General features: G+C 51.8%; 1 protein-coding gene across 3 annotated transcripts in view; it reads left to right on the plus strand.

Annotated features, from left to right (window-relative positions):
- The window catches only part of TBCD (tubulin folding cofactor D), a 177,164-nt gene that overhangs the window by 29,362 nt on the left and 123,781 nt on the right, over window positions 1-24,021 (plus strand). For all 3 annotated transcript variants that reach the window (XM_082679819.1, XM_082679820.1, XM_082679821.1), the window contains 5 exons: window positions 15,836-15,881; window positions 17,307-17,439; window positions 21,805-21,941; window positions 22,579-22,639; window positions 23,683-23,757. In XM_082679819.1, the coding sequence (XP_082535945.1) occupies window positions 15,836-15,881; window positions 17,307-17,439; window positions 21,805-21,941; window positions 22,579-22,639; window positions 23,683-23,757 (452 nt within the window). The remainder of the gene's footprint in view (window positions 1-15,835; window positions 15,882-17,306; window positions 17,440-21,804; window positions 21,942-22,578; window positions 22,640-23,682; window positions 23,758-24,021) is intronic.

Raw genomic sequence — 24,021 nt, forward strand, 5'->3', positions numbered from 1 at the left:
TCATCTGTGTCTTTTCATTTATGATGCCATTGTCTTCAGGAAGGATTGGCATTTAAATGATGAGGGTATCTCAAGACGTTTTAAAAAGAAACCTGGAAAAATAAAACATGTTCCTGTAGTCTGATGAGGTGATCTGTTTATTCATGTGTCCTTTCATTCTGTAAATAAATGTGATATGTTATACTTACAATGGTTTTTAAAAAGTTGAGATGTAATTCACATAATTCACCTTTTTAAAGTATATAAGTTCAGTGATTATTTTGTATATGTACAGGGTACAACCATCACCACTTGTCTAATTCCAGAATACTCTCATCACCCCTAAAGGAAACCCCACCTGCATTAGCAGTCCCTCCCTGTTCCTCCCCTGCCATCCCCCAGCCCCTGGCAACCAGTGATCTACTTTCTGTCTTTCTGGGTTTGCTTATTCTGGACATTTCATACAGTGGAATCATATGCAATGTGACTTTTTGAGTCTGGCTTCTTTCCTTTAGCATCATGTGTTCACGGTTCCTCCACGTTGTAGCCTGTGTCAGTGCTTTGTTCCTCCTTACGGTCAGCACTCCACTGTATGGGAATTCTTAGTTACTCTGAATAATGCTGATCTGAAATTTTGTATATAAGTTTTTGTTTGAGCATATATTTTCAATTTCCTTGCTACAATAGTAGCAACAGGTTTTTTTTTTAAGTTTAACAATAATTTATTTAAAATTTATTTATTTATTTTTGGCTGCTTTGGGTCTTCATTGCTGTGCACGGGCTCTCTCTAGTTGCAGCTAGCAGGGACTACTCTTCGATGCGGTGCGCGGGCTTCTCATTGCGGTGGCTTCTCTTGTTGTGGAGCACTGGCTCTAGGTGCATGGGCCTCAGCAGCTGCATCACGCGGCCTCAGTTGTGGCTCACGGGCTCTAGAGCACAGGCTCAGAAGCTGTGGCGCACGGGCTTAGTTGCTCTGCAGCACGTGGGATCTTCCTGGACCAGGGCTCGAACCCATGTCCCCTGCATTGGCAGACGGATTCTCAACCACTGAGCCACCAGGGAAGCCCCAGTTTAACAATAATTTAAATATTTTTTCTGTGTTTCTGAGGTTTTTAAAAAATGGTTATGGCTGGCGCATCTGTGATACTGATGGAACACAGGTATCAGCCTATGCCTGTAGGTGGCTCTCGTTCCAGCTGCATGTGTGGGGAGGTGCTTAAGGAAGACTTTATTGCTATGATGGGGGTCAGTGCTGGAGGTGGCTGGCCAGGAATGATGCTGAGTGTTGACAAGAGGGGAGCGGGTGGTCCTGGTCACCAGGCCATTGCTGCAGGGGTCCTGGGCGGGCAGGGGAGGGAGGTAGTGCAGGGCATCCAGCCCTGGTGAAGGATGGGTGGATGCAGCTGAGATGGTTTATTTGAAAGTTTGAGTGTAAGTGGATTCTTAGTTTTTTGTATGAGTCACATTGAGAAGTCTTAGGTCACAGAGAAACAAGGGTCTGACGAACACAGCCAAGCCTGTCGGTCCACTTGGCCTTGCAGGGTAGACCCGCCCAGACGCTGGTGCTGCTTCCTGACTCACTTTTGTCCTGCTTTAGACCTCCTTCCCCCAGTCTGGAATCTGTGTCCTTGACAGGCTCCTGGGATCTCCTGCCAGGCCCCCCTGGCCTGGAAGCTGCCTCTCCAGAGGCCACTGCTGTGTTCAGGTCAGGGTAGCTGAGCCGCAGGTGCCTCCACCATGGGGCTGGAGCCAGCAGTGACCACCCCTGGGGTGTGCAGCTGGCGAGGCCTGTGTAACCCCTGCCTGGACTGGCAGCGGCAGGCCTGTGCGTTCAGGCCACCAGCGAGAGTCCTGGGGGCGCCAGTGCTTTTTTTTTTTTTAACGTTTTTGATCCTCTTACTGCTTGTCACTAGGTTGTTCCCAAGTTTTTTTAAAAAATTAATTTATTTTAACTTATTTTATTTTTGGCTATGGTGGGTTTTCATTGCTGTGTGTGGGCTTTATTTGCGGCGAGCGGGGGCCACTTTTCATTGCGGTGTGAGGACTTCTCACTGCGGTGGCTTCTCTTGTTGCAGAGCATGGACTCTAGGCGCCCGGGCTTCAGTAGTTGTGGCTTGCGGGCTGTAGAGCTGAGGCTTAGTAGTTGTGGTGCACAGGCTTAGTTGCTGTGCGGCATGTGGGGTCTTCCCAGACCAGGGCTTGAACCTGTGTCCCCTGCATTGGCAGGCGGATTCTTAACCACTGTGCCACCAGGGAAACCCTGTTCCCAAGTTCTGTTCCTTCTTCCCCGGGTGGGGCACAGGCGTTGGCAAGCCCACTGCTGCCCTCCTGCTGGCCCCTTCACTGGCCATGAGTGGGGAAGTGCTTTTTATTGGGACATCTCCCCGTTTGACACTCAGGAGGAGAGAAGGCCTCCATTTTCTCTTCCTCCTGAGGAATAAAATGATTTTCCCAAAGGCTTAGCAAAGTTGAACCCTGTGTCCCTGCCCGCTTGTTGGCCCAGAGGAGGAAGCCCTGCGGGGCCGAGGCCCTTTGGCAGCCGCACCCAGGAGCTGTCGGGGAGATGCGCCCTCAGTGAGGGTATCACCTGGTGTAAGAGCCCTGCCAGGGGAGGGGAGGCCTGGCCCTCCCACAGCTCCCAGGGCAGGCACATCCTTCTGGAGCCTTCAGAAGCCTAGTGCTTCCTCTGGAAAACCCAGGTCTTTCTGGAATCATGCACGTTCTTTCCTTTCCTTTTTTTGAAGGAGAAATTTGGTTTAATTGCTGCTACTGCCGCCTGGGCAGGAGGAGACAGTGTTGGTGCTGAACTCTCCCGGGCGGGAGCGGTTTCACCATGAGCTTGTCAGACCTGAACGGGGAGGCTGGGTGTCCCCTGTGCGTGATGAAACCTGCAGGTGTGCTGTGCTTCAGGATTGCGTCTGCCTCCTTCGATGCACTTGGCTTCATTCTATCCACCTGCTCATTAGTGTGGGTTAGGCGAAACAGGTGGACTCGTAACAAGTACCATCGAAACTGGCGCTTCATTTTTATTTCCCTTGAAGCCTGTTCCTCTTGCAGGGATGATTTTTAACCCTCTGGCAAGGAAATAAGTGTTTGGCAACTTCATTTCATTGGAAGGCCTCTTTACTGTAGATCTTTGAAACACCCTTTGGTTTAGTCCCTCTTTAAGCATTAGGATTAATGGAAATCTAGGAAATTCAAGGAAGGGAAACACAATATTAAAAATTGAGGGGCTTCCCTGGTGGCGCAGTGGTTGAGAGTCCGCCTGCCGATGCAGGGGACGCGAATTCGTGCCCCGGTCTGGGAGGATCCCACATGCCGCAGAGAGGCTATAGGCCCACGAGCCGTGGACGCTGAGCCTGCGGGTCCGGAGCCTGTGCTCCGCAACGGGAGAGGCCACAACAGTGAGAGGCCCGCGTACTGCAAAAAAAAAAAAAAAAAAAAAAAATTGAGGCTGGTGGCCATTTGAACTTGCTGCGCTCCGCTCACACTGGCAGGCATGCCGTCTCCGCTCTGGCTCCTCAGATTAGAGACTGACTGACAGGTGGCTCTGTGTGCTTCCCGAGGGCGGGCAGCGGACGGGGGCGCGCCATTCTGTTTGCCAGCTGCTGGGGTTGTCCCCCCTTCACAGTGAGGTTCTTCTGTCCGTTCTGTCACTGTCACAAGTACACCTTGTTAAAGGGTAAAGCACTCACAAACAAGATTAAAGAGCAGGGAAGTGAAGACAGCAGATGCCCACAGTCCCACAGCCTGAGCCCCTTGTGGGGAGGGCGGGGACCCTGCTTTGGCACGTGGTTTAAGGACGTGGAGGAGCCTCATGTCCAGGTCAGGGTGGCTGTCGAGCAGGTGGCCCGCACCCTCGGACGGGCAGGCCGCACCCCGGATGCGCGCCCCAGACTCCAGACGTGGTTGGCTCTGTCCCCCAGGGAGGAGCGGGTCCTACAGCAGCACCTGAGATCCCAGCGGGGGCAGCCCCTCTCCATGCCCCCGTCTGTGGAAGGGAAGCAGCAGGCCTCTGGCCTCAGAGCGTGGTGTGAGCTCACCCTTGAACTTGAAGAGAAGGCACTTGCTTACCCAGAACATTTCTCATGTGGCTTTGATTCCTCTTCTTTCAGGATTCTTTGGAAACGGCACCCTGTGGTTTCATTAAAGTTGTTTGGCCAGAGGACAAATTAACCAAACTGGGCTTTTTAGTCATAGCACTTGCCTGGGGCAGGGTTTCCGGTGGAGGAAAACGTGGTAGAACGATTTGAATGTGACCATTTTCAGGGTGTGGATGTTTATGTAATGTTCATGTGCTCCTATAGGATTCAGGTGAAATAAGCCATCTTCAGTTTTCTTGGGGGTTTAAGATGTGGAGCAGCCAACTCTGAGGCTGCTTTAATCTCACGTGACTCTGTTTTATGCGTGGCGGGCTGCCCAGTGCACGGGTCTTGTTAGAACACGCACTGTGTGAGGCTTGTCTCCGTTCACCGGCGGCCTGGTTTGTACACCTGCTGTGTGATGGGGTGACGTGTCCTGCTGGACAGGTGTGTGCTTGCAGGCAGCCAGCCTGGGCCCACGCTTGTACGGGAAGGGGCTTAGCCATCGCAATGCCTTTGCCTCTTGGATGAGAGACAAACACAGAGCGCTGTGCTCTATGAGACAAATGCAGACTGCTTGGCCAGTGTCCCTCCGCCGTGGTGCCCCACCTCGTAGCCCCCACTTACCTGGCTGCCTGGCCACCCTCACCTTCCCTCCAGCACAGGGGTCCCTCAGGCTCTGTCTGTGCCCGACTCTCCACTGACCTTAGTCCTTGTTTCTGTCCTTGGTCCCAGAGCCCTGGTTCTGTGCACCTGTTGTGCTTCAGGCTCCGCAGGTCAAGGTAGCGTCTTGTGCTGTGGCTTTTCCCTCCTCCCGCCTGAGTTGCGAGTGAGACCCAGCCGCAGAGGAGGATGCTGGCCGGTGCTGTCTGTGCTCTCACAGGCTAAGTCCAGGGCCGAGCCCCAAGGTGGGGAGGTGGCTTGAGGCGTCTCCGAGGCCCCGCCCTCCTTTACTGGTCCAGTGCTTGCTGGGCTGTGCTGGCCACTTCCCTGGCCCATCCTTCACGCTGTCCAGGGTCCTCTCGGCCATCTGCCTGCTGCTGCCCTCCCTCCATTCAGGGGCTGGTCCAGTCTGGAGGGTCCCTCTGGGCAGTGACAACCGCCTCTGGGTGTTCTGGGTCCCATGCTGCTTTTCTGCTGCCCAGGTCGCCTGCCCTGTCAAAGCCCGTCAGTGGGCTTAGCTCTGCCCATCTGGTCCCAGGCGAGGTTCTTCCTCCCTTTCCTCCTTGTGTCTCCTCTTGTCTCACTTCCGCACAGAGCCCCCTCCTCCCCCTGCGTTTGGCACCAGAGCACGACCCCTGCCACTTCCTGTGTCCGAGCCAGCTCTTCTCGGGACGCTCCCCTGTGTGTCACAACCTCCTCCTCTGACCTCTGCTCTGGGAACTGCAGGCTTTATGTTGATCATTTCTAAGTTTCTGTGGCAGGAATTATGCCTTTTGCATCCTTCACACGTCACTTCGTTAGGCAAATAGGAGATGTATGATCAGTGTTTTTGGTACTTGTGAATCGACTGAGAATTGATATTTATCTGAAGAATCATTAGCACTGAGTAAGTGGTCCTAACAGGGCATGTTCGGGAGGGACTGGAGTCGACTGGTCTGGCTCTCCCTCCAAGATTGTTCCTGCAGGTCTTTGCCATCCTCAGGCTTGCTCTTCCCATAGTGGAGGTCGAGGTGGGGCAGCATCTTTGCTGACCTTCAGACTGATTCTCACCCTTTTAAGGGAAGAGCTTTTAGCTTTTTTTTGCTACATGGTGTTTGAAATTCCTGTATTAGGGGCGGTAGAAAGCCTGCTTGTGCCTGTACCTTTGTGTGGTTGCTCATGGTTTGTAGAGTCTGACCACGCTGTCTTGGGGTGGGTGGGCTGGACGAGGGCCACCCCGAGTGGCCTCCCAGTCATCCGCCCCGTGCCCTGGAAAGCTGGGCCCCTCTGTGTAGTAGGACCACAGGCAGCCCAAACGCTAGGGTCTAGGAGGGGTCATTTAAACGGCAACATCTTAATGCAGCTTGTTATTAGGATCCTGACTTCCGCGGGGGCTGTTTAGAACATTTGAGGAAGCTGGGTAGATAATAAGGTGGTGGAATACGTCGTTATGAGCAGATTGACATCTGAAAACAGGAGGTCACAGTCGTCAAGTGTCCTCTGGGCTCTTGTGCACCATGCAGCCTCATCTTCCAGACAGGACGCAGGAAGCTGCAGTCAGTGACTGGGGCGGGGCGGGCCGGGCCGTCTCCCCTCCTGTGAAGGTGTGTGTTTATGATTGGGATTTCACTGTTAGGTTAGGAAAAGATTTAACACATAATGGGAAGATAAAACTAATGTGATTATTTTGATCATTTAAACATTTCTTTTTGAAGTTAATTTTTATTTACATATTTGTGTACTTAAAATCCTTTATAGTTTACTTGATATAAGTGCATTTTATCAGAATTGTATTTTTTCATTCTGGGTCCTAGCTGATAATAATCAGCTGTTATCCTAGCCATTGAAAACTCAATTTCAACAACTAAAATTTTTCCACATTTGGAAGTTTTTTGTTTTCCCCTTAGTGTATGCAATCCTGAGGAAGTAAACCAGGCACCCTCTCGAGAGAACAGATGTCTTGCTTCTTCTTGGGGTGGGAAGTGCCTCTGGTTGGGCTGGCTTGCCCCTCCCCTCCCTCAGGCCTGGTCCTGAGCACAGTCTGGTGGGCATGGCCTTCAGGCCAGTTGTCCTCCTGTATTTCTTAGTGATCCCCTGTACAGTTTCAGGTTACTGTCATTTCTTGGGGTGGTGGTGGCCCTCCCCCTCCCTTTTATTTTTGCAAGCCAGTAGTCGTGTGTGTGTGTGTGTGTGTGTGTGTGTGTGTGTGTGTGTGTGTGTGTGTGTGTGTGTGTGTGTCGGGGTGGAGGGTGGTGCACGTGGTGGGGTTCTTCTCCTCTGACCTGCAGGGAAGGGGGGCCTGGAGCGTGAGTTAAGAGAATTCGTCTGTATAGCGCCCTTGGGTGTTACTCAGAGGGCGCCAAGCTGTTGGGCTTTGTTGCCTTGCATGGAAGGTTTGGTCCTGGCTCGGCTCTGTGGCTCCAGCAGGGACCCTCAGTCAAGCTCTGGAGTGGCGTCCAGCCTGAAACTGTTGTGTCAGTGCTCATGGTCCTTTCTGTTTACGTTTTGTCCCCTTCGTGTGTGCACATCCAGGAAGAGCTGTGATACTGGGGCGTGGTCCCCTCTGTTGCTCTGGGACAGGACTCAGGAGCACAGAATGGGGGAGCTTGTCCTGCCTGAGCCCCATCCTGTCTGCTGGTTGGTGCGTTTGTGATGTCACGTCTTTCTGAGGGACTGGGAATGGGGCCATCATGCAGTGAGGTGCCCCTCAGTGCCAGTGCTCATCAGCTCACAGGGTAATTCTTGGGTGCTAGTAAGTGGCACCCCTGAGCCGTGTGGTGTGGGCCCCTTTCTCCCAGGGCCTAGGGTGGAGCTGCTTTTCTTGCCCTTGACTCAGTGGTGCCTTCAGGGGCCTCAGACCAGCATCTCCTGCTTGGCAGCCGGGCAGACTTGCTCTCAACAGCCGACAGCCTGTGATTTATGGCTGGAGAACATGCCCTGGGGAGGGAAGCTGGTTGCATGGTGCAGAAGAGCTGGCTTGGGTGGGTAGTGATCGGAAGGTGTGGTGGTTTAGAGTGATTACTGGGAAATGCATTTGTTTGCACTTTATGCTGTGCTGGTTTCTAGAACAACAGGAGCAGACCTGGCAGTCATCTCTCCTCAGATGGGTGTGCTGTGTGGTCTCGTCTCTCTGTGGTGTGAGGGCTTGTATGGAGTGTGTGCTTCCAGCTGGTGGTTTTCAGTTGGCTCATGTTTTATGCTTCCATGAAAAATGGGGTACACTCCCCATTTAGTGGCCCGGCTGATGGATCCTCCTGACCATCTGAAGATGAGAGCATTTCTGTTGGCCACTTCCTCCCGTTGCTGGGGGTCACTGTTCTCTGCACATGCCGGGTTGGACCGTGTGCTCTCAGGAGGGAAGGGCAGTGAAGATGGCCCTACTTTACGTGGAAAAATAGACTAAGAAACAAAATCAAAGCCCTGTCCCTCTGTGATTTTTGTTCCTTTTCATCCCTTTAGCCATTCTGAGTCTGTTCATGGGAGAGTCTGTAACTCCTGTGACCTTTGCCTTTGTGCATACAGAGCACCCCCACCCCTGGGAAATCCTGTGGGCTTCAAGGTCAGGAAAAGTGTAGGGATAAAAAGAACCCACCTTGGGCTTCCCTGGTGGCGCAGTGGTTGAGAGTCCGCCTGCCGATGCAGGGGACACGGGTTCGTACCCTGATCCGGGAAGACCCCACATGCTGCGGAGCGGCTAGGCCCTTGAGCCATGGCCGCTGAGCCTGCGCGTCCGGAGCCTGTGCTTCGCAACGGGAGAGGCCACAACAGTGAGAGGCCCGCGTACCATAAAAAAAAAAAGAACCCACCTTGAACCCATAAAAGATGGGGTATTGGGTCCCCTTTGGTCCAGACAGTGGCCTGCAGCCTGGCCTTGGGGCTGGTCCCCTCTGTGGGGTGGGGACCATGGGGGACTGTCACCATCTGCCCATGCCCAGTGGCGGGCTGTGTCAGTGACAGTTGTCCTGGAAAGTCTTCACTACTTGTTCTTTTCTCTTACTTAGATTTTGTAAGGAATTTGGCAAATGAAGGATGTTCATGTGTGAGAGCATTTGGGGCCTTGCCTCGTATTTTAAATTCTTATTATTTATCAGTGAATGAGACCAAAGAGCGTTTAAGTGGTCACCAGGTGCTGTCAGTTCTGTTTCCTGCCGTTGCCTGTCCAGCCTCCCTCCCCCTGCAGACCGTCTGCCCTGGTCTAGGCGCCCCCCCTCAGCTTCCCGGACGTTGGGAGTGGCCTCCCCATGTGTCCCGCACACTGCTGCCAGGGTGGTGCCTGCAGGGTGAGATTTCAGTCCCTCACACGGATCCTAAGGAGGGAGCTGTGTCTGTCATGGACAAGCCACCCCCTAAGCCTGTGGCTCTGCACAGCAGCTGTTGTGTGTGGATTCTGTGGGTCCTGACAGGCCAGGGCATGGGCTGGGGGGGCACTTGTCTCTGCCTCGTGCTGCCAAGGGCCTTGCCTGAGAAGCCCGCACTGTGTGGGTGACTAGAAGGGTTAGGCTCAGCTGGGCCTGTGGACTGTGGCTCCTGCGTGGCACCTCTGCACGTGGCTACTGGGTTTCCAGGGAGAGTGTCCCAGGCAGAGGATCCTGGGCTTGGCAGTCACAGTGTTGCTTCTGCCTGGCTCTGTTGGTTGAAGCAGCTGGAAGACCCCTGGCCCCAGGGAGGGAGGCAATGACCCCAGAGACCCCGGCTGTGGAGGGGAGGAGGTCAGAGAACTTGCCACATAGGGTGACCGTACGATTTTTATCCACACTATGTATTTGAGAGTAAAAGGAGGCTCTGCTCTATTCATAACAAAGCTGCCAGGAGTGAGGGGGGTGAACTGGCCAAGGTGCCCGTCTGACCCGATGCTCCAGTAGAACAGTGTACCCGCGGCCCGCCTGCATGGGGTGCCCATCGGTAGACCTTGTCCCTGCGCTGAGAGCTGCTGAAGGGAAGCTTCTCGGTGAGGTTTGTTTTTGACGCCCCCCCCGCCCCCCGGCACTATTAGGCATCTCATCGCACGTTGTGTGGACCCCATCACACCACTGGTCTGCAGACGGTAAGTGGGTATTTTGGTGCTTTTGGCGCCCTCCCAGATTCCAAGTCCTCACATGGAAGGAACCAAGTGTTTCTGCTCAGGAGTAATTGTTCTGAAAATGGATGACTTGTGTCTAAAATATATTAAATTGGATGCATTTGAATTTACATGGAGTAAGTTAACTTTAAATTTTGTAAATGAAACCTAGGGAAGAGTTCTTAAAAGAAAATAGTTTTTGGACAAACGAAAGGAATATTTCTGTATTTACCAGGTAGGAGACAATTCAGATATCATTGGTTAATATAATGCGTTTTATGTTCATTTGCATTTTATTCTCTGAGTGGCTCAGCGAACTGGTACCATCACTGCCGCCTGTCGTTTACTGAGGAAACTGAGATTCAGAGAGGGTGCCTTCCTGCCCCGTCACACAGGTGGTCAGGGGTCTGGATGCTTCTCTGTGTGACATTCGTGGAGGATCCTCAGCACAGTCAGTGGGTAGTGTAGGAAGAGCTCCTTCTTCTTTGAAAAATCATTTTTATTCTACACTTGGTGAAGAGATTAAGCAGTCCAGAGGCTTGGTGATGACAATACATCAGCCCTTGTCTGCTCTTGTCAGCACAGCCCCTTCTCCCGGAGACAGCCCGCTTTGTGCTGAGGGTGATTGCTGTCCCTTCCTCCTGCACAATGTGCTCCAGCCCATCTGCTGGCTTGCTGATGCCCCTCCTGCTATCTCCCAGCTTTGTTGACAATGTCACTGTTTTTAGGTGCTCTGGACCTGTTTCCTCTGCCATCCCCTCTCCACAGGGTCTCCTGATCCCACCCCTCTTTGTAAGAGGATGTCATGGTGCTTTTCCTCCCCTGCTGCCTGCCTCGCCCGTTGCTTCTTCTCAGCCAGTGCCTGTGTGTATTCACTTGTACATGATACGAGTTGGCAGCATTTCCCTTCCGTTCTGTATCCTTCTTTAAGTCTTGGGCTTAGAATCATTGGTTTGTAACTTTTACAGTCAATAACATTCATGACAGGGGTTCGTTTTCTGCTCTGCAGTCCCAGGGTCCTTATGAAGGAGCGTTGTGCCTGGTATTAATGTCAGATGGAGTCTACTTTCTAACATTCCCGTTGATCAGAATCCTGTCTTGTTTTTGTTTCTTTCACATGTGGACCACAACTTGTACAGTTTTGATTTTCTTGTATTTTGCTTATCTTTTTCTGTTCTTCACTAGCCCTTAATATGGTCTTAATATTGTTGATTGCTTAGACTCCCTTCCACCCTTCTGGAAGATTCTGCTCTGTGTTTTTGCTGACTCTGTGGAGCCCCTCAGGGTCATCTGGGACAAGCTGGATCCTCCTCTTGTAGCCCCACTTCTAGTGTGGAGCACCTTCTCACCACTCCATCGAAAATTTGTTGCGATTTCTTGCTATTTATTTAGGGGAAAGCGTTCAGTCTTTTACCATTAAGTATGATACCAGCTGTGGGTTTTCATAGATGCTTTTTATCATGTTGAGGAAGTTCCCTTCTATTTGTAGTTGATGGGGAACTTTTATCATGAATGGATGTTGGATTTTGTCAGGTGCTTTTTTTGCTTTTACTGAGCTGATTGTATGTTTTTGTTCTCTGTTCTGCTAATACGATGTATTATATAAATCAATTTTTGAATGTTAAACCAGCCTTGCATTCCTTGCAAATGGGGAATAAATCCCATTTGGTCATGGAGTAAAATCCATTTAATATGTTCCTGGATTCATTTTGCTAGTATTTTGTTAAGGATATAAAAAAGAAATTATTTTAATTAATTAATTTATTTATTTTCTTTGGTTGCTTCAGGTCTTAGTTGCGGCTCGCCGGCTCCTTAGTTGTGGCATGCAAACTCTTAGTTGCAGCATGCATGTGGGATCTAGTTCCCTGACCAGGGATCGAACCCATGCCCCCTGCCTTGGTAGTGTGGAGTCTTAACCACTGCGCCACCAGGGAAGTCCTAAGGATTTCTATATGTTTGTTCATGAGGGACATTGATCTGCGGTTTTCCTATGATGTCTGTGGCTTTTGTATCAGGCGAGGACCGGGAACTGTTCCTCCTCTGTTTTCTTGAAGTTTATGTAGGATGTATTTTTTCCTTAAATGTTTGCTAGAATTCATTAGTGAAGCCATGTGGGCCTGGGGGTTTCTTTATGGAAAGATTCTAAAGTACTAATTTAAATTTCTTTACATGATCCAAGTCTATTCAGATTTTCTATTTCTTAAGCCATTTTTGCTTATTTGGAATTTGTCTTGGAATTTGTCCACTTCCTTTGGGTTGTCTAATTTTTTTTTAAAATAAATATATATATATATTTATTTATTTTTGGCTGCGTTGGGCCTCGTTGCTGCGCGCGGGCTTTCTCTAGTTGCGGCGAGCAGGGACTACTCTTACATTGCGGTGTGCGGGCTTCTCATTGTGGTGGCTTCTCTTGTTTTGGAGCATGGACTCTAGGGCGCTCGGGCTTCAGTAGTTGTGGCATGAGGGCTCAGTAGTTGTGGCTTGTGGGCTCTAGAGGGCAGGCTCAGTAGTTGTGGCACACGGGCTTAGTTGCTCTGCGGCATGTGGGATCTTCCTGGACCAGGGCTCAAACCCGTGTCCCCTGCGTTGGCAGGCAGATTCTTAACCACTGCGCCACGAGGGAAGTCCCGTCTAATTTGTTGTTGTAAAGTTGTTTATAAAATCCCTTTGTTATCCTTTTAGTTTCTTTAGGCTCTTTTGTGAAGTCCTTGAATCCCTGCCTTTATTTTTATGTATACATGTGTGTGTGTGTGCACATGTGCACACATGTGTGTATATTAAAATAAAATATACAACCACACACTTGTGTTGTTGAACTGTTTTAAATTAAATCACTCCACTGCCTGTAAATACTTCAGTGTGTATTCTACATAATCAGCATACCATTTTGAGGACTTCTTTTTAAAACAAAAAGTTTTGTTGTCTCCCACATGATAGTAATTCTGATTGTAGTATCCACTGGAAGAGAACACAGAGTGGGTACTTTGAGTTCAGTGATGCTTAACTGTGCATTCATGTCTGTTAATCTGGCCGTGTCTGCCCGCCATGCAGCTGGGTGTGGCAAGGCCTCCCCTCTTGCTGCCCGGACTCAGCGTGGAGCTTGGGGTGGGCAGGGTTCAGAAAGGACAGCAGTGATTCTGGTGCTTCAGTAGCTGAGACGGTAAGTCTTCCTGGTGGTATTTTCTACCATAGAGCTGTTGGCGTACTAGAGTGTGCTTCACAGTTTTAGAAAATTTGGCAAAATTTATGTTAGTTATTTTTATACCAAGACATTTATTTGTGTTTTTAAGCGTATAATTACTATAACTTTGAAAGTTGATTGAGACCTGAGTGGTTTTTATAACTTGTGTGCTTGTCGTATTGTCAGCTGTTTCCTTGTGGCACCGGTTGTCTTTGTGTGCAGTGGCACTGGCCGTGTGGATGGCTTTGTGCCCCGAAAACAGAGGGGAGGTGGTATGTGTCCGCAGGGCACGCTGGCGCTGCGATCTGGGCTGGGCCAGCCCTGAGACGCCCCCTCAGCCCTGCAGGCTGGGCCTCCTGCTTGGAGGAGGAGCTGGACCCTCGGTGAAGCCCCATCCTCGGCCAGGTTCTCTGTCCTGGTTTGTATGTGAGGCAGTTTGGAGCTGAGACCGTTGCATCCAGGTTGTTTATGTGAACCCTGACATTTAGTTTTTTTAAAGTTAGAGATATCTAACCACAGTGGTCTGTTCTGTAAGCTTTACTGCTGGGGTCTGGACTGTCTGAGTCCTGTATGGAGGCCTGGCCTAGCTCCTGGGGGAGGCCGCGGCGGAGCTGGAAGGATGCGTGGCAGGTGAGGGACGGCAGTGGCCTGCATGGAGGCTGCAGCGGAGCTGGAGGGATCGAGGCAGGTGACGGACGGCAGTGGGCTGCATGGTGCGGCCCGCCCTTTCCTTACTCCTGGTCCCAGACCAGCTCCACGGCCACCAGCTTGGGTGTCTGTCCTTCTGAGCCAGTCCACTGGTCCTGTTGTGGCAGTCGGGGCAGGAGGCTGATGGCCAGCGTAGTAGATGGGGTTGCTCTCGTGGCCTCTGCTGCAGGAGGAGGGTGGCGGGCGTTGTGCCCAGGGCTGTGGGTGGCTCACCCTGGGGCTCACACGTCCTGCTCAGACTCATCTGGCTGCAGGATGGTTTCCTCCTTCTTTTCCACCAAGCCACCTCCCTGACTCCTTTAAAAGTTCACCAGGGGGCTTCCCTGGTGGCACAGTGGTTAAGAATCCGCCTGCCAATGCAGGGGACATGGGTTCGATCTCTGGTCCGGGAAGATCCCACATGCCGCAGAGCAGCTAAGCCCGTGTGCCACAACTACTGAGGCTGCGCTCTAGAGCCCCTGAGCCACAACTACTGAGCCCACGTGCCACAACAACTGAACCTGCACGCTTCGAGCCCGTGCTCCACAACAAGAGAAGCCACCACAACGAGAAGCCTGCACACCACAACGAAGAGTAGCCCCCACTCGCCGCAACCAGAGAAAGCCCGCGCACAGCAACGAAGACCCAGTGCAGACAAAAATAAAATAAGTTAAAAAAAAAAAAAAAAAAGTTCACCAGGAAGAAGCTAGGGGATGCAGGTGACTTTCCCCCTCCTCATAAACCCAGATTGTAAAGACAAACATTTCAAGTGTTTTGGGAGTGGTTTACCAGTCATGAAATGGGGATATTTCAGATGTGGCCCGTGAACGTCCGGGGGTCCTTCTCTACTTGTAGTGTGGGTCATGGAAAGTTGTGGGGGAATGAAATGTCCTGAACTTCCTAATCTGATGGCTGGCTCATGGTTTTGGGGTTGAGTTGTTGCGGGGAGAGGAAGGGCAGAAAGCACGAAGGAGAGCATGACTTCTGCCAAGGGGCTTTTGCAGCAGAGGGCCAGAGCAGGGCTGGTGAGGTGAGGCACTTATCACGTGTGCTGGGAGAGGCGGTGGAGCCATGGGCCACTGGCTGGGAGGTTCCATGGTGCTTTGAGTGTTGGGATGTCCTGGGCCTGTGGATCTGAGCCCTGTGTCTTGTTCTCCTGTGAGCCTGCCTCAGAGTGTCCAGGGCCCCGGAGTGGTTGGTCTCCATGTGAAACACCACTGACTAAGTGTCTGGGATGGTGTTCACTCTCTTCACCTTGGCTGAGCAGCTCCCTCACCAGCAGGACCTGGTGTCGGGGGACGGGGTCCAGTGCGGTTGGGCCCACGTACCTTCAGATGGTCTAAGACAGAAGTGGTCTCACCTTGCCAGTTAAATAGTAATTTTTTTTTTTTTTTGGCGGTACGCGGGCCTCTCACTGTTGTGGCCTCTCCCGTTGTGGAGCACAGGCTCCGGACGCGCAGGCTCAGCGGCCATGGCTCACGGGCCCAGCCGCTCCGCGGCATGTGGGATCTTCCCAGACCGGGGCACAAACCCGTGTCCCCTGCATCGGCAGGCGGACTCTCAACCACTGCGCCACCAGGGAAGCCCCAAATAGTAATTCTTGAAGGAGAAGAAGTTCCTTAGCTGTTTTCTTAGAGTTGCTTAGCTTGAGGGTTCTTCGTTTAAGGGCTTGGATACCCAAGTCTTGCAGAGTTGAAAGTGGAGGGTAAAATTTCAGGTTGAGGACTCCGGGTATTTGAGGTTTTGACAGCCTGCCGGCCCCACGTGTGTGAGAAGCAGGAGGGGCCCTTTCTCCTTTGCTGGCTCAGAACGAGGATGAGTACGTGGGTGCCTTACCTTTGTGTCGGATAATTCGACCTGTAACTCTTATCCTTTGGTACCTTCAGGTACACGCTAGTCATGGAAACCCGGTACGATTCCTTACTCTCCTTACAGGCCAGCACCCTTAACTTCAACGCGGGCGTGCGTCAGTGAGCAGGGCCTCACCGCTGCATCTCTGGTTTACGTTGCCCCTTTGGAAGATTTCCTCTCTAGTCTCTTGTAATTCCTTTCTTTGTCATGTACAGAAACTCTTCTCTTGTTATTTCCTGGCGAGTGTCTAGAATAAAAATCCTGGAAGATGTGATGAATTGTTTTGATAATTGATGTTTTAAATTTGTAAATGTATTTGCAAATTCTAACAGAATTTTTTTTCTTTTTTTTAAGGCACAAATATTTAAGCATGGAAAACGTGAAGACTGTTTACCCTACGGTAAGGTTTATTTGTAAGTGAGGGTGTGTTTGTGACATGAGTTTGCCTGAATTATGATCAAATGTGTCTCTTTAACAGTTTATTCACAGGCACAAAAATCTGTGACTTGCTATATTTGGATACTATCATAGGTCTTTTTTTTCGGTCTTCTTTGTGTGTGTGTGTGTATGTACGTATGTGTTAATAATCTGACTGTTAGGTCTCAGGCCTCTTAGGGAGGAGGTCTGGGTTCCTGATGCCCTGACTGTCTGGTCTTGATCCTGGGGGCCTGGATGAAGCCCCGAGGTTTCTGGCTCGCTTCCTGGGGGCCCAACTGCATTCTTCCCAGCACCATGGCTACATCATTTGCCCTTTTTGCCTCATTTTCTTAATTTTAGATTGAACCTCAACTTATGAAAATCAGTATAGTGATTTTCGCTGCAGGAAGGCTTACTCCCTGGAACAAGAGAAATTTCTTAGTCCATGTTTTAGAAGATGTATGAATCAGATTTAGGTAGTAGAGTCTATTTCTTGAAGTTTTCATCATGGAACATTTCATACACATACAGGAAGACTGATTGGTATAGTGACCTCTCATATTTCTATCACAAGCTTCAGGTTTTTAATTCATGGGCACTCCTGTTTCATCCATGCTCCCCCTCACCCACCACCTAGACACCCTATCATTCCACTGGCATCTGTTGACTCTTTTTGGAAACATAACCTTGATGTCATTGTCACACAGAACATGAGCAGTCGCCATTCAGCATCGTCACACGTTGTCCTTGATGGACTCGCACACACAGATCCCAGGTCCATCTTGAGTTACTGTCAGTTATACCTACGCTGGTCACTGTGCGCCGTTTGGGTCTTTTGGGAAGTTACCCAGATGCCATTTCAACTTGTCTTGAATGCCCCCTCCTTGTCTCACACGAAACATGGTCCTGCGTGCTCTCCTGGCCTCCGCTTCCCCCGATGCCCGCCTCATTGCCCCAAATAGCCTTGACTGCAAGGGGGCCCGATCACACAGTTTCCCTGCTTGTAGAGACCCCTCTCTGTTCTTGCAGCCTCATGCTTAAGCCTGTCTGCATGGTCCTCATGGCCTGCATGTGTTCCACCCTCCAGGCACGTGCCCGCTGTCTCTGCCCAGGACACTGTTCCCTCCCTGGGTTCCTCTGCGTTCCATCTCCAGATCCGTGGTTCACAGTGAGAGGGTTGGGCAGGTCCGACTCCAGCTGCACTTAGTAAATGACATGGGGTGAAAGGGTCTTTATGAAGCAGAGCTCAAGGGGTCCAGCGTAGATGTAGGCCTTCACACTGACTGGGGTCGGGGGGGCCTGTGGAAGTGTCTGGTTTTGGTGTCGTGCGTGTCAGGTGGGGTTGGTGGGTTTGGGAGATGACACAAAACCTTCCCACCAAACTGAGCGAGATGTGCTGTGTTCACAGCTGCCACCGTTCTCCAGTGCCTGGACAACTGCAGGCTCCCCGACAGCAACCAGACCCTGCTCCGGAAGCTTGGGGTGAAGCTTGTGCAGCGGCTGGGCCTGACCTTCCTGAAGCCCCAGGTGGCCAAGTGGAGGTGAGTGGACTGAGTGGTAACCACGCGACCAGGGTGTGTCGGGAGGCTGGCGCGGGGCTAGGTGTTTCAGGTGGCTGGACACAGCGGGCTGATTGACGTGTCCTCCTGCTTTCATTTTTTCCCCAGTCTCAGCAGTGTTTCTGATTTTGAAAGGAACACCTTTTCTTTCGGTTATTTTCTGACCCCACATCTTCCAGGTAGAATCTTGAAGTGGAACTGATGACAAGGAAGGCTTGTTTCGCACTCACTGAGAGTGCTTGTCATTCAAGTGTAGGGCAGCCTCACTGGCGGGTCGCACCGTAGGGAAGGCTCCATTCTGGTCACCTCAGTCTGGGTCATGGGCTCCTTCCTCGAGGTTTACTCAGAAAGGTGAGCTGTCTCTGCCTGTGGATGGAAACGATGTCTTAAGGGTTCTTTTGAAGTAGTGGCTCCCCCGGAAACAGACTGTTTGCTGTGCTGGGGGTGGTACTGCATTTTAGCAGGCTTCAGTTTTATTTCACGTATTCATTTGTGTGGTTTGGGAGGAATTATTTGATTAAGTTTGTCTCCAATTATAGGAAATTCCAGAGAAGTGTGTTATGTTTTAGTGATGTTTTACTGAAATACCTTTTAGGTGTTCTGTATACAGCTTGTTCTGTAAGTTGTTTATGAGACTAAATGTTAGTGGTTACTTTGCAGATGCTGTGGAAAATTAACATTCTGTGCTGTATTAGGGCTCCCCTGAGAAACAGAACCAATTGGTGTGTGCGTGTAAAGAGACTTATCATAAGGAATTGGCTTATGCTTGTGGAGCTGGCAAGTCCCCACATCTGGCAGGCTTGGAGGCCAGGAGGAGCTGATGTTTCAACTTGAGTCTGAAGGCAGGAAGTATCCCTCTCACTGGGGGAGAGGGAGCCTGTCTGTGATCCTCAGGCCTTCAGTGGATTGGGCAAGGCCCACCACACTGGGGAGAGCAACCTGCTTTACTAAGCCCACAGCTTAAATGTTAATTTCACCCACAATCACGGTCACAGACACAACCAGAATAATGTTTGAGCAAATATCTCGGCACTGTGACCCGGTCAACTGGACACGTTAAAATGAACTATCACAAGTACTCCAAGCATTTATGTGGGAAGGAGAGTAATTTAGCACCCCAGTTACTTTGTTCAGTCTGTATCTCTCTGTACACTGAGTGTGATCATTAATGTGGTGGGTTCAGTCTCCGTCTTGCTCTTTGTTTTCTCTCTCTTCCGTCTTTTTTTCATTTTATCCCCTCGGATACATTTTCTTTTTACTTTTTTTCTTTTTCTTTTTTTTTTGCGGTACGCGGGCCTCTCACTGTTGTGGCCTCCCCCGTTGCGGAGCACAGGCTCCAGACGCACAGGCTCAGTGGCCATGGCTCACGGGCCTAGCCGCTCCGCGGCATGTGGGATCTTCCGGGATCGGGGCACGAACCCGTGTCCCCTGCATCGGCAGGCGGACTCTCAACCACTGCGCCACCAGGGAAGCCCCTTTTTATCTTTTAGATTCATTCCCTTTTTGGTTGCCTTCCCCTTAGTGACAGGCAGGTAACTGGCCGCACTGCCCCTCCTGCTGTCTGGGGCGCAGGCCTTCTCAGTTCCCCCTGCTGGGGTGTGGCCCTTGCTCCTGCAGCAGCCGCTCATGTCTCATGCGTGGCCTTTCAGTCCTTCCTGCTGGACCCACACTTCAGTGACTGCCCAGCGTTACTTGCCCTCTGGACTCTGTTTGGCTCTCTTGGCCTCCCAGCTGCTCTCTGATGGCACATCTGGGTCTCACACGCCTCACAGCTGCCTGAGGATCCAGGGAGAATTTGGGATGCTGTTTCAGCTCCCCTTCCTTCAGCGTCAATCCCCACTTAGTAGCCATCTCACTAGTCAAGATTTCTTTTTTCTGCCCAGCAGGACGGCGGCTATGCTCGGGCTGTACTTTCCTGTGCCGTGGTTTAGAAAGTGCCTTTGGGAGGAAGCAGAGGGGAAGTTGGGTGCACCTGGGGGCTTCCCTGCTCTGAGGGATTGTAGCCATGCCTTGGTTGTCATCTTGTGCCTGCCAGCGGTTGGTATATACACTTTGTCTAGATTTGTGGTTAAGTCAGGAGGGAAAGTCCAGTGGCAGCCTGTCTGGTCCCTGGTTGCTGGACGATATCGAGAACTTTTTCTGTGAGGTAGAGTCCTCGTGTGTCTTCACTGGAGGACAGTAACAGTGTCGACAGTCGTTGCCCAGTGCCTGCTTCTTGCCGGGAGCTTTATGATCTTGACCACAATCCTGTGGTGCCTGGTGACGTTCTCCTTGGTTCAGTTACCTGTTGCTGCTCTGATTCTGACAACAACTCTGATGTGTGTTCTTTTCCAGACCAACACCAGGCAGTTGTCGGACACCAGCTGGGTGTCCTACTGTGTAACTCAGTTTTGACTCTGTCTTTGTGGAGACAGCACCAGATCCTACAGGTTAAGGGCTCAGCCCACTAGACTGTCTCCCTCCGCCTCAACACCTCTCCTCCCTCTGCCAACCCCAATTGCAAGTCGAGGTTGTCACCTGTGTTTCTGACAGTCTGGCTACAGGTTGGAGGGTTTGATAATTTGCTAGAGCGGCTCATAGAACTCAGAGAAATATTTTATTTGAGATTACTGGTTTATTATACAAGGCTATAACTCAGGAACGGCTAGGTGGAAGAGATGCAGAGGGCAGGGCCTGGGGAGAGGGCACAAGGCTTCCATGCCCTCTGAATTCCCCACCCTTCCTGCTTCTCCCTGTGTTCACCAACCTGGAAGCTGTCCTAACCCACTCCTTTTTTTTTGGTCCGGCCATGTGGCAAGCGGGATTTTAGTTCCCAGATTAAGGGTCAAACTTGCACCCCCTGCAGTGGAAGCTCGGAGTCTTAACCACTGGACTTCCAGGGGAGTCTTCCTTTTGGGTTTTATTGGAGGCCTCATTGCATAGTCATGGTTGATTAAGTCACTGGCCATTGGCAGTTGATTGAACCTCCATCTTGGGAACTGCCCACACCATCCTTGTTTCACGGAATCTGAGGCCTCAAGGCCACAGCTAAACAGTGTCTGAGTTGGCTCTGTCTCTGAAGCCCCAGTTATCTGGAACTGGACTTGGCCTTAGGCTGTGGCCCCCAGTAATCATGCTGTAACTCGACCGGTCACCTTTTATGCCCCAGGCCCTGTCCTGAGATGGGGCTGCCCCAGAGTCAGGCCCAAGCGTGCCTGTCCTGCTTCTAGGAGGGGAGGCGTTCCTGGGCCTTTCTCTGCACAGGGCCTGGTCTGAGTGCTTTGTGCACATCCTCCCACCTGGCCTCGTTACAGCCCTCTGGGTGGGGCCTCATTTTACAGATGGGAAACTGAGGCAGGCAGAGGTTCAGGGGCTGTGCAGTCAGACAGCTGAGCTGGCGTGTGCTGCTGGCCCCTTCATGGCGCTGCAGGAGATGATGCTGGTGGCCTCAGCAGGTGGGGAGGCGGGTGTGGGCGGCAGGAAGTGGTGAGAGCCATTCAGGAGGCAGGATCTGTGGGAGCTGGCATGGACCAGCTGTGGCCCCTGGTGTGGAAGGCAGGCATCTGGCCCGGAGACAGGGGGTGGGGCTCTGCTCAGGTGGGACCTGGAGGCAGAGCCTGTGGAAATAAGGCCAAGGCCAGTGGGTTCAAACGTGCCCTCCCTGCCATTTCTGTTGGGTGCATTCTTTTTTTAAAAAAATAATTAAAAAAATTTTAAATTTATTTTTGGCTGCGTTGGGTCTTCGTTGCTGCGCACCAGCTTTCTCTAGTTGTGGCGAGCAGGGGCTGCTCTTCGTTGCGGTGTGCGGGCTTCTCGTTGCAGTGGCTTCTCTTGTTGTGGAGTACAGGCTCTAGGTACACAGGCTTTAGTAGTTGTAGCTCACGGGCTCTAGAGCGCAGGCTCCAGTACTTGTGGCTTATGGGCTCTAGAGCACAGGCTCAGTAGTTGTGGCTCATGGGCTTAGTTGCTCCGCGGCATGTGGGATCTTCCTGGACCAGGGCTCGAACCCGTGTCCCCTGCATTGGCAGGCGGGTTCTTAAGCACTGTGCTACCAGGGAAGCCCTGTTGGGTGCATTCTTGTTGTCACGCTTTGTCACCTGCCTTTCTGCTAAGAAAGCTTTCCGACACGTGAGGGTTTCTGAGTCATCTAGAAGGTGAATCTATGTTCTGTGGCTCAGATGAGGTTGTCATCTTCCTTGACAATCCATGCTGGTGACAGTTACTGCTCAGTTTCCTTCCTGTCCATCCTGTACCTGTAAAGCACATGGAATTTTCACAGTGACACTGAATTGTTGAGTTCAGTCATCAGGATCTTCTAGCTCCAAGTTGTCGCAGCAGGTCTGAGGTGTGTTTGTTTGCTTCTTGCAGGTACCAGCGTGGCTGCCGCTCCTTGGTTGCGGGCCTGCAGCTGAGTGTCCAGAGTCCTAGAGATCCAGGGATACAGACCGAGACCCCTGACAGCGACGGAGAGGACGACGTCCCCGAGGAGGTGGAGAGCGTGATAGGTGAGTGGGGGCCACCTCATCTCGACCTGCAGGGGACCTGGCCCCACCTCTGGTCTTTGCAGGGTGGGAGGTGAGCCTGGGGCTGTGTGCATCTGCTGTCTCCCCGCCCCCCGTTGCGGCCCTAGACCGCCCTGGTCGCAGTGCACCTGTGCACCTCCACAGGCTCCGTCCTGCCTCTGCATCAGGCTTCCTGTGCTGCCATGTGCCCTCCACCAGGGCTTCCACTGACTGGCTTGCAAGGCCTGTACTGCTTGGGAGCCCTCTGTGTGGCCTTTCCTAGAGGCTGAGCATTTCTCAGACCCTGTCCCTAGGAGAGCTGCTCTCTGCAGCCTCTGGCAGAAGCTGGTTTCTCTGGGAAGCCTCCCTCATCGGCCTCTGGCCTTCCTCGCTGGTGCTCTCTGCCCAGTGACTGTTAGGAGCTAAGACAGAAATTGCCCTTAAGTGATGACTTAAAGACATACAGAAGGAAATGTCCTTTTATTGTGATTAGAATTGAGATTCTTCATGTAATTGCCTTTATGGTACTGTTTTGAGTGGTGTGCAGGGTGGGTTACCTTAAAGCTGGGAACTGAGAGCTCATCTAAAACTCTGGGTGGTTCCGTGGGGCTCACAGACCGGCCTTCCTGTGTTCTTCCAGAGCAGCTGCTGGTTGGGCTGAAGGACAAGGACACGATTGTGCGGTGGTCTGCGGCCAAAGGGTAGGTGACTGCACTTGGTCGGGGGGCTGGGCTGGGGGCTCACAGCTTATGCCCCAGATGCCTGCAGGTCTACTGAGTCTCCTTAATCATTCAGTACTTCCTGTGGAATTGGAGGGCTGCAAACAGCTCCCAGAGTTTTAAAAGGTAGAATGTTTTTTTCCTAATTTACATTTACTGCTTTTTGTTCTAATTTTCAAGAAAATCACTGAGGTTGGTCAGTGGCTTCTTCATGTTCTTGCCCTTCTGGCTGGAATGAGCATGTTTGCCTTTTTTACCTTCAGGTGTTCCTTTCCTTGCTCCTCACGTCCTCACTGCCACGACCCCCACCTCCTGCCTCCACAGCCAGGGGCGGCCCCCATGTAGAGAGCAGATGCTGCACGGCCTCACTTGATTCCAGAGCCCCCAGGAGGGGCTGGCATCCCCCTCTGCTATGCCTGAGGGAACAGCCAACACAGGCGCCCCAGCACACGCAGTGGGGCCAGGGCGGGTTAGGGGACAGAGTACAAAGGAGATGTTGTGGAGAAAAGGAAAATGGGTGAAGGTACCCGTGGGCCCTCCCCACAGAGGTTACGGGTGTCCTTGCCAATCCACTCACATAGCGAATGCCGGGGAGAGGAGGCTCACACGGGGGCTTTTGGCCAACCTCGGAGCCCAAAGTCTTGTCTGCTTGGAGTACGATGGGCTGGGAGGGTGGGCCTTTCTGGGGCGCCGCTGGCCGGGACCCAGCCTGGGCAGTGACTTGATGGAAGCTGGCCCGGTTGGCATGCAGCAGGGGATGGACCTTGGTGGCCTGAGCTGGGAGCCGTTGACTGTCTGAGAAGTGCACCTGCCCTGTGGGCTCCCTTTGCCTTGGTCCCCCAGATGCCTGTCCTGTCTCTGTATGTCAGTGTGATGGGCTCCCTGATGGGGCAGGTGGCTTTTATGGAGCAGAATCAGCCTCTTTGCCATCCTCTGGAGAGAAGGACAGTTACTCGGGACGTCCCTAGTGTAGCGTGTGCCCTCGACGGGCTGCTGATGCTGACGACGTTGCTTCTGCTTTTCAGAATCGGTAGGTTGGCTGGAAGACTTCCCAAAGAGCTGGCGGATGATGTGGCCGGGTCTGTGCTGGACTGTTTCAGGTATGTGGGGAGATCAGAGGGGTAGATGTGTTTCTGGGTAAGAGCAGTGGCTTTTCTTTCCTTACTTCCTCCTACGTTTTCTTTCAGTTGAGCTAGTTATCAGATTCTCTGAAGCCATTTCTTTTCCTTTTGAAGTTAAATTTGAGGACTCTAGTTATTTCTGATATATTTCTTGTGTGTGTGTGTGTGTGTGTGTGTGTGTGTGTGCACGCGTGTGCCCCTAATACATCTTTTTTTAAAAAAAATTGGGGTATAGTTGTTTTA

Source organism: Grampus griseus (assembly GCF_964374135.1).
Source record: "Grampus griseus genome assembly, chromosome: 20".
NCBI lineage: Eukaryota > Metazoa > Chordata > Mammalia > Artiodactyla > Delphinidae > Grampus > Grampus griseus.